The 10,571-nt window shown below is 40.1% G+C and overlaps 1 protein-coding gene across 1 annotated transcript in view; it reads right to left on the bottom strand.

The window, feature by feature from the left end:
• METTL6 (methyltransferase like 6) overlaps nt 1–10,571 on the bottom strand; it is a 29,433-nt gene that overhangs the window by 13,918 nt on the left and 4,944 nt on the right. The window contains exon 4 of the mRNA XM_011977957.1: nt 1,245–1,415. Coding sequence (XP_011833347.1) covers nt 1,245–1,415 — 171 coding nt within the window. The remainder of the gene's footprint in view (nt 1–1,244; nt 1,416–10,571) is intronic.

The raw sequence follows: 10,571 nt of genomic DNA, 5'->3' as shown, positions 1-10,571 counted from the left end.
GCTAATTTTTGTATTTTACTAGAGATGAGATTTCACCATGTTGGCCAGGCTGGTCTCGAACTCCTGACCTCAAGTGATCTGCCCACCTCAGGCTCCCAAAGTGTTGGGATTACAGGCGTGAGCGACCTCGCCCGGCCCTGAAGACACTTCTTAAGTACCTCCAAGAGCACCCTGGAATGTCCAATGTCACAGGATTAAAATGTTAAGAGACCAATCTGGGCAATATAGTGAGACCCCATCTCTATAAAAAATTAAAAATTAGCTGAATGTGGTGGTACATCCTGTAGTCCCAATTACTTTAGAGGCTGAGGTGGGAGAATTGCTTGAGCCCAGGAGGTTGAGGCTGCAGTGAGCCACATCCATGCCGCTGCACTCCAGCCTGAGTGACACAGCAAGACTCTGTCTCAAAAATAAATAAATAAAGTGTTAGAGACAATAAATGAAAGTGTTATCCTCATCGAAGCACTTTCTTGCAACATTTTATTCACCATTTCCTAGTATTCAAACTGTATTCAACTGCCTCTTAAAAAAAAAAAAACAGAATGTTGTTTTGGCTTTTTACTGATTCAGGTTGGTTTTCCTTATTCTGAGTCTCAGCTCTCATTTCACTGTGCCACAATGTACATAGCTCAATCACAGTACCAATAACTGATCTATGCCTAGCATTTGACAGCTCAACCATACATTTTCTCATTGTATCATCACCCAATTGTGGGACAAAGAAATGTGATTATTATTCTTACTTGAGATAAGGAAACCAATACTCAAAAGGGTTAAGTGATCTGCCAATGATCATACATTAGCCTTTATTTAGAGACAAGGTCTCGCTATGTTGGCCAGGCTGGTTTCGAACTCCTGACTTCAAGTGATTCACCTGCCTTGGCCTCCCAAAGTGCTGGGATTACAGGCATGAGCCACTGCACCTGGCCCAACTGTGTACTCTCGACCACTGAACCATAACTCCTCTCACCTTATGGCAGGACTCCATGGATCCCAGGTAACTGCAAAATCATCTTTGTCTCAGGGCTGGCAAAGCTCTGAAGAGCAGCCATGGCACTGCACAAATCAGAATTTAGGGTGGATGTTTTATGCCAGAGAACCCCTTTCTATACACTGACTACACAGCCTACCTAGTGAGAATGGAGAGACTATGTGAATCTAGACAGTACATGAGCCTCATTAGGGAAGGTAAGTAAAAGAATCTGTACTGTCCAACCCTCAAGTACAGGCCCCAAATTACTAACCTTGTAAATGTTTTCTAAGACAAGGTGCATCTTCTCAGGATGAACAGCTGAGAGCACAAATATCAACATAACAACATCCACAGACCCTGGTGGTACGTGATCCAGAAGATCATCTTTGGTCAGATCACACTGGAATACCTTGCATCTTTCTGTGTCATATAAAGGATTTTGCTAGAGTGGAAAAAACACAAATGAATTTTAATGCGACCACTATGCTGATACATTTGGAAAAATACAACATCAAAAGGCGATCCTATTTCCTATACATAGAAATGATCACTTTGTTACCAGGTAAAACTGATTAATAAATCACTGACATATAACGCATGTAATAGTCACTACTGCTACAAGGGGCAAGACTTTAATAAATCATTTTTAGCTGAGGAGAGAATAAGAGTATTACGTATTCAAAACTGAGCATTTTAGTAGCACGTTATTTCCAGAGGGATGATGATTCAAAACTGGCCTCTGCTTGTTTCTTTCTTTTTGTTTTTTTAAAGGGACAGGGACTCACTCTGTCCGCTGGGCTAGAGTGCAGTGGCATGATCATGGCTCACTGCAGCCTTCACCTCTTGAGCCCAAGTCATCCTCCCACTTCAGCCTCCTGAGTAGCTGGAACTACAGGTGCGCACCCCTGCATCTGGCTAAATTTTTATTTTTATTTTTGTGAAGATGGGGCCTTGCTATGTTGTCCAGGCTAGTCTTGAACTCCTGGCCTCAAGTGATCCTCCCACTTCAGACTTCCAAAGTGCTGGGATTACAGGCGCAAGCCACCATGTTCTGCTGGCCTCTGGCTTCCTTAATCCTCCTTTGAATAATCTATTACAAGCCTAAACCCTATGAGAAGCCCTTCTAATTCCCCTTGTTGAGATGCTCCCACAGTTTTTCTGGGGTATAATTTCTCTTTATGCAGCAAGCTAAATAAACTTAACCTTTTTTTGACTACAAATGTGTTCCTGGTACATTTTGGTTGGTAGGCTTCAACACATGTTTAAGAGTATTATGAAGAAAAATACTAAACTTTTCTTTCATGTAAATGAGGACCTGAATAAATAGATATACAAAGTTACTGGAAGGGAAAATTAAATGCAAAATTAAAAAGATATCAATTCTATTCATAATTCCATTTGTAAATCCAATGCAATCTCAACTGATTCCCAATAGATTTCTAGAAACTTGACAGGGTGAATCTAATTAATCAGAAAGTAAAAATCTTTAAGAACAGCCAGGTCAATTTTTAAAATGATGAACAATGAAGTAGGTATGGTGGCTCATGCCTGTAATCCCAGCAACTTGGGAGGCTGAAGTGAAAGGATCACTTGAGTTCAAAGCTGCAGTGAGCAATGATTCGTGCCACTGCACGCCAGCCTGGGCAACAGAGCAAGATCTCATCTTTAAAAAATAGGCCAGGTACAGTGGCTTACGCTTGTAATCCCAGCACTTGCGAGGCTAAGGTGGGTGGATCATGACGTCAGGAGTTTGAGACATGCCTGGCCAATATGGTGAAACTCCGTCTCTACTAAAAAAATTAGCCGGGTGTGGTGACCCATGCCTGTAGTCCCAGCTACTTGGGAGGCTGAGGAAGAAGAACTGCTTGAACCTGGGAGGCAGAGGTTGCAGTGAGCCCAGATCATGCCACTGCACTCCAGCCTGGGTGACAGAGTGAGACTGTCTCAAAATAAATAAATAAATAAATAAATAAATAAAATGGAACGAAGAATAATAAAGAAGATTCACTACTGGACATCAAAATATATTACAAAACGTAGTAATAACACGGTTTGAGAATGGAGACAAACATATCACCAAGACAAAATAGAGTCCCAAAACAGACCTGTGTATACTGTATATATAAACAGGAATTTTGTATGTTATATGATAAAAGATAGACAAAGGTGACAATTAGATAAAAAGGTAGACAATAAAGATGACAATTATGAACGAGGAAAAATTAATTTCTCATTCAATTTACTGTGTTCAGAAGAACTGGCTACCTATTTGAACTAAAGGACAAACGACTACCCTTGAGACACAGGCGCACAGTACCAGTTCAAATTTGGAGAAGCAGAACATTAGAGAACAACCCCTCTCCCACACCTCACCACCAAGTCTCCAAGAATAACAGTCCACTGCAGCTGGGGCTCCAAGCCGTAACAGACAGTTTCTTTGGGAAACAGTACAAAGAGAAGACCCAAATCCAAGAGAGGAGACAAAAACAAGTTGCTAGAGGAGTTTGAAGTCTCTGGTGCCCACAGCAACAACAAACCTCACAGACAGCAACAGACTTCAAACAACAGCCCAATTCCTGACTAGACTGTTACAAATCCCTATCCTTCAGTATCTACTGGCCCTTATGTCTAGCTTTAACCAAAAAGTAGAAAACATCCCAGAAGGCAAGAAAAAACATAGTGTGAAGAGAATAAGCCATCACCAGAGCCAGACTCAAATATGACAGATGTTGGATCCGAAAGCTTGGGCATTTAAAATAATTATGATTAAAACGTTGAAGATTCTAATGGAAAAGACAGACAACATGCAAAATCAGACACATAATTTCAGGGATGGAAATTATAAAAAGACTCAAAGAGAAATGCTAAAAACCAAAAACATGGTAACAGAAATGAACACTTTCAATAGGTTCCTCAACAAAACATGTACTACCTAGGAATGAGTCAGTGAACTTGATGATAGGATAATAGAAATCACACAAACTGAAAATGCAAAAAGGAAAAAAGTGGGGGAAAAAACCCTAAAACAACAGCATATAAGGGCTGTGGGGCAATAGAAAATGTTACACATGTAACTGGAATCCCAGAGGGAGAAGAGAGAACAAGAGCTACAGAAAGAATTCAAAGAAATAATGACCCTAATTTTTCCAGATTAAAAAACATAACCAAAATTATAAAATAACTATATAACCAAAAATTATTAAGAGCAATATATAGGTGATTACGTCTAAATCCTAGGAAAAGCTAGGCGCGGTGGCTCATACCTGCAATCCCAGCACTTTGGGAGGCTGAGGCAGGAGGATTGCTTGAGCCCAGGAGTCTGAAAGCAGCCTGGGCTAACGAGACCTCATCTCTAAGAAAAATAAAGTAAATCCTAGGAGTAAAGGACTCCTAAACAAGGCATAAAATAGAACTTCAAAAGGAAAAGATTAGTATTTTGCCATGATAATTTAAATCCTGTGTAGCGTGGGCAACATAGCAGACCCTCATCTCTACAAAAATTTTTTAAAAATTAGCCAGGCATGGTGGTGCAAGCCTGTGGTCCCAGCTCAGGAGGCTGAGGATCGCCTAAGTCCGCAAGGTCGAGGTTGCAGTGAGCTGCGTTTGTACCACTATACTCCATCCTAGGTGACAGAGTGAGACCTTGTCTAAAAAAAAAAAAAAAAATCCTTGTGTAAAAAAAAAACAGATACTGTAAAGTGATGCTGAATACACTGGAAGAACTGTTTGCAACACATATACCAAAATATCTAGAATGTATCCTGAAAATAAGAAAGAAAATGACAAACCAATAGAAAAGTAGGCAGAGGTTATGAACAGACAGCTCCTACTATAAGCTCCATGTGGGTGGGAATTTTTGTCTGTCTGTTCACTGTTTAACTCCAGTGCTTAGAACAGTGATTGGCACACATTAAGCTCTCAGTAAACAAATGTGGACTAAAGGAACTCACAGCTAACTAATGCTATCGACCTTCCACAAGGCCTTCAACCTCTCTGGTGATAAGAAAATAATAAATTAAAATATGGAGACATTATTTTTTGCCCAAAAGATTGGTAAATATAAAAAAGACGGATATCAAGTGTTGAGGCAATAAAAAAAAAAAAAGGTACCTTTATATTATTGGTGAAATTATAAATTAGTACGATCTTTTTGGAAGGAAACTTGGCATTGTCTATTAAAATATAAACGTACATGCTCATCTTCCAAGGAATTCTACTTCTTCCATTATTCTTCATAGAGACGAATGCATACACACATTTTGGGAACATATGTATGATGCTGATCATATTAACCCTATTGTAAGAGCAAAAAATTAGAAACAATCCAAATAAATATCAATAGGGTAACTGTTTCTTTTGTTTGTTTTTGTTTTTTCGTGATGGAGTCTCGCTCTGTCGCCCAGGCTGGAGTGCAGTGGCGCGATCTCGGCTCACTGCAAGCTCTGCCTCCCAGGTTCATGCCATTCTCCTGCCTCAGTGCTCCTGAGTAGCTGGGACTACAGGCGCCCACCACCACGTCCGGCTATTTTTTGTACTTTTAGTAGAGATGGGGTTTCACTGTTTTAACCAGGATGGTCTCGATCTCCTGACCTCGTGATCTGCCCACCTCGGCCTCTCAAAGTGCTGGGATTACAGGCATGAGCCACTACACCCGGTCAGGTAACTGTTAAATAAAGTATGGTATATCCATTCTATGGAATACTATAACAGGTAAATAAAATCTACATGTACTAACATGAAAACTCTGCAAAATAAAATAATGTAGAATGAGGAAAGCATGTTATAGTAAATACGATACCACCATTTTTAAAAATCTGTGTATATAGTGGGCAGACTTAAGTCCTTATTTAAAACGTCTAAACTTTCTAGATGTTTAGAAGTGCACAAAGTATGTTAAAAGCAGGGTAGTAAATAACACATTTTGTATATATCCTTTTGTTAAAATTCACTGAAATATTACCTTTTGGAAATGGAATGATCAAACCACTTCTCTAATCAGTACATATCATTACATTTGTACTGGGTCAGGAGAAAAGGAGGAGAATAAAGTGCAAAGGGCCTTATACCAATGTGTTTATAGCGAGGCAAGATTGACCACTGTACCTGATGTCCATGCATTTTATTTTACTTTGCTATGTACACAGTGTATATGAAGGACAAATGAGTCCTCATTTACAACATCTAGTTCTAGATGTTAAAGAGGTTGACAGTGTATGATCAAAGTAGAGTCAGTAACCTAATACACTGAATACACTTTGTGTTCAAATTCACAGGAAAGACTGTTCTTAAAAACACTCAGGGAAGTGAAATTGTTAAAATCCCCTCTAAGCATTACAGATGCTTATACCTATCCACTGAGTTGATAGAGGCAGGGTTCTATGCCAGAATGTTCCTATTTAGATGGCACTTTCAAATGACAGCTTATTATGTACGTGTACCATTTATTCAATGCTATGGTATATATAGTGGAAAACTTAAGTCCTATTTGAAACATCTAGTCTTTCTAGACATTTAAAAGTATACAACATATGTGTACTTCTGGCATCGTAGAGGGCTGAAGTAACAAAAGTAGAGGACTAATGTAACATCCTTTAAGCAGTTTCTGTTATTTCATAGGATTGGTTGCATTTTGGGAATGGAATTGTTAAAACTGATGTCTTAGAGGGTATGTTGACTGTTCACTGGGTGGTAGTGGGCGGGGGGGAGGAGGAAGTATGCAGAGAGAAGGGTTCTGTGCCCTTAAGTCACATTAGTTCAGGTTGTCTAGCCATCGTTCTATATGTGCATTTCAGTTAATACTGCTGTGTATTAAAGGATAAACAAGTCCCTGATGCTCAATGTATGCTAAAAGTAGAGGTAGTAAAATAATCCCTTTTTCAGTTCTTAGGAAGGACTATCCTCTTGGAATGACCGTTGTTAATTGACTTCTTGGAACTAGATATAGTCCTGTACTTAGTCATTAGAATGGTAGAAGAGGATGAAGAAGAAGGGGTGGAGGGAAGGGATCCTTGCCAGAATCTCCATATCTAGAAGATGTTTTTAGATGATAACCACAGGTCTTTAGGTGCATTTTGAGTAAAGTACCTATGTTTATTGTGGACAGAGTTCATTATTTTGAAAAACCTAAGCTTCATAGATGTCTTGATGTGACAATATATAATAAAAAGCAGAGCTACTCCATAACTATATACATCTACTATGCACCCACAAAATTATTTTAAAAAAAGGGCTAGTGAATTTGCCAATTTGTAAATATCTTTTTGTTATAATTGATAGAAAAGATGCATGTTGGACATGGAATTGTTAAACCACCTCTGAGCAATGTATATATTGGGACTTGTTCATTAGTTTGGCAGCAGATGAGTAGAAGAAAATATAAAGAGACAGATGTATGCAGATGTATTCATATTTACATTTTGACAATAGCCACTAATGTATGTGAGTCTCTCTTGGCTGTACTATGGGAATACATGAAGTAATTCAATGGAAACATACCTTCTTGGTAATATTTTAGTGGCAAAGATCCCATAATAAATTTTCTTAGAAACATTACACTTAGTGTTGCTTTATTATAGAAACACTATAGAGTATGGAAACATTATACTTAGTGTTGCATTATACTCTGTTGATGTTTCATTTTAAATTGAGCATTAAGGCAATACAGTCCTCTAATGGGAACTCTGCCAATACTTCTAGCTAGAGGTTTGTTGCCATTTTTGTCTTCCATGAAATTTTTGTCCCAAGACAGGTGGCATTATATTTTCTTCTAACAGATTGAGTTGCTGCAGGGTGTTCTTGGTTATCAAAATACTCATATAGCTTTGGGGTTTTCAATTAGTAAATATCCATAATGTGTGATAAAACATGATACATATTGCATGATCTTAATCCCATAAAATTGGATACTATGTATATGTACACACAGGACTTAGAAGGACAAGTCAAACTGTAAACTGCTTGTGATTGTGGATGACTGTTCTTTGCTTCTTGTGTTTCTCAGTTGCCTACAGTAAACATACTAACTTCTTAAAAATGAAGGGTGTGGGTTTTGTTATTTTGTTTTTTTGAGATAGGGTCCTGCTCTGTCACCCAGGCTAGAGTACAGTGGCATGATCATAGCTCATGCAGCCTCAAATTCCGGGCTCAAGTGATTTTCCTACCTCAGTCTCCCAAACAGCTGGGACTACAGGCACACACCACCACACATGGCTAATTAAAAAAATTTTTTGGCCAGGTGTGGTGGCTTATGTCTGTAATCCCAACACTTTGGGAGGCTGGTAGATCACCTGAGGTCAGGAGTTCAAAAAGACCAGCCTGTCCAACATAGTGAAACCCCGTCTGTACTAAAAATACAAAAAAATTAGCCAGGTGTGGTAGCGAGTACCTGTAATCCCAGCTACTCGGGAGGCTGAGGCAGAAGAACTGCTTGAACCTGGGAGGCCGAGGTTGCAGTGAGCTGAGATTGTGCCACTGCACTCCAACCTGGGCAATAAGAGTGAAACTCCATCTCAAGTTAAAAAATAAAATAAAATAATTTTTTTTGTGTGTGTGGAGACAGATTCATACTTTGTTGCCTAGGCTGATAAGGTTACTTTTTTCAAAAGTCTAATGTGGCTGAGTGTGGTGGCTCACGCTTTTGATCCCAGTACTTTGGGAGGGAGAGGTGGGAGTTAATCCCAGCACTCTGGAAGACAGAGATGGGAGGATCTCTTGAGCCCAGGAGTTTGAGAACAGCCTAGGCAAAGTAGTGAGACCCATCTCTACAAAAAAATAAAACAATTAGCTGGGTGTGGTGGTGTGCATCTGTAGTTCCAGCTACTCAGGAGGCTGAGGTGGCAGGATCACCTGAGCCTGGGAAGTCAAGGCTGCAGTGAGCCATGACTGTGCAACTGCACTCCAGCCTGGGTGACAGAGTGAGACCCTATCTCAAAAAATAAATAAAAATAGGCTGGATGCGGTGGCTGATGCCTGTAATCCCAGCACTTTGGGAGGTCAAGGCAAGCAGATCACTTGAGTCCAGAGAGACCAGGCTGGGCAACATGGAGAAAACCTGTCTCTACAAAAATACAAAAATTAGCCAGGGGTGGTAGTATGTGCCTGTAGTTCCAGCTACTTGAGAGGCGGAGGCAGAAGGATCACTTCAGCCTAGGAGTTTGAGGCTGCAGTGAGCTCTAATACACACCACTGCACTCCAGCCTGGGTGACAAAGCGAGACCCTGTGTCAATTAAAAAAATAACAAGATTAATTTTTTTAAATTAAAAAAATAACAAGATTAATTTTTTTAAATTAAAAAAATAAGTTAAAATTTTAAAAAGTCTAACGAATGCTAAAACTATGAAAGGTTGATGGGGAACGAGATACTTGCAATGTCACCAAAGTGTCCCCCACATATTGGTTAACGGCAAAGGGAATTTTATAATAGGGGAATTAGGTAGTTACTATATTAACCCTATGATCAAAACCAGTAAGATCACCAGATATTATTGCCTCATGACAGGATGTAATATGCAAGACACAACATTACCTATCAAAGCATTTTTGCCAAAAATATTTTACCTGATTTAAATTTAACTTCTAGTTCACAGATAACATAGAACATAGAGGAATAAACTAAACAGTAATGTAAAGAAACAATCAGACCAATTTCGAAACTTACAGAAAATTGGCTTCATCTATCATCAATGGGGAAAGAGGCATGGGGTAGGGCAAGAGTATTTTAGGTTAAGGAGATTTAAAGGACATAAGTGAGCCAGGCGTGGTGGCTCATGCCTGTAATCCCAGCACTTTGGGAAGCCAAGGCAGGTGGATCACTTGAGGCCAGGAGTTTGAGACCAGCCTGGCTAACATGGTGAAACCCTGTCTCTAGTAAAAATACAAAAATTAGCCAGGAGTGGTGGTGGGCACCTGTAATCCCAGCTACTTGGGAGGCTGAGGCAGCAGAATCACTTGAACCCAGGAGGTGGAGGCTGCAGTAAGCTGAGATTGCACCACTGCACTCCAGTCTAGGCAACAGAGTGAGACTCCATCTCAAAAAATAAAATAAAATAAAAAATAAAGGACTTAAGTGTAAGAGGTAGTGCTTGACTGGATTCTAAACAGCTATAGGCAGGGCGTAATCCCACACTCTAAGAGGCTGAGGAGGTAGAATTGCTTGAGCCCAGGAGTTTGAGACCAGCCTAGGCAACATAGGGAAACCTCATCTCTATAAAAATTTTAAAACTAGCCAGAGTCATCTGCCATGGCTTGCACCTGTAATCTCAGCACTTTGGGAGGCTGAGGTGGGAGGACTGCTTGAGCCCAGGAGTTCGAGACCAGCCTGGGCAACACAGTGAGACCTTATCTCTAAAATAAATAAATAAATAAAAAACACTAGCTGGGCACGGTGGCACATGCCTGTAGTCCCAGCTACTCAGGAGACTGAGGTGGGAAGACTGCTTGAGCCAGGGAGGTCAAGGCTACAGTGAGTTGTGATTGTACCACTGCACTCCAGCCTGGGTGACAAAGTGAAACCATGTCTCAAACCAAAACCAGCTATAAAAGACACCTGGAAGTCAGGTGCAGTGGCTCATACCTGTAATCCCAGCACTTTGGGAGGCC

Source organism: Mandrillus leucophaeus, unplaced genomic scaffold, assembly GCF_000951045.1.
Source record: "Mandrillus leucophaeus isolate KB7577 unplaced genomic scaffold, Mleu.le_1.0 Scaffold186, whole genome shotgun sequence".
Classification (NCBI taxonomy): domain Eukaryota; kingdom Metazoa; phylum Chordata; class Mammalia; order Primates; family Cercopithecidae; genus Mandrillus; species Mandrillus leucophaeus.
Note: the sequence above shows the minus strand (reverse complement) of the source record. Positions and strands in the feature narration are given on the sequence as shown.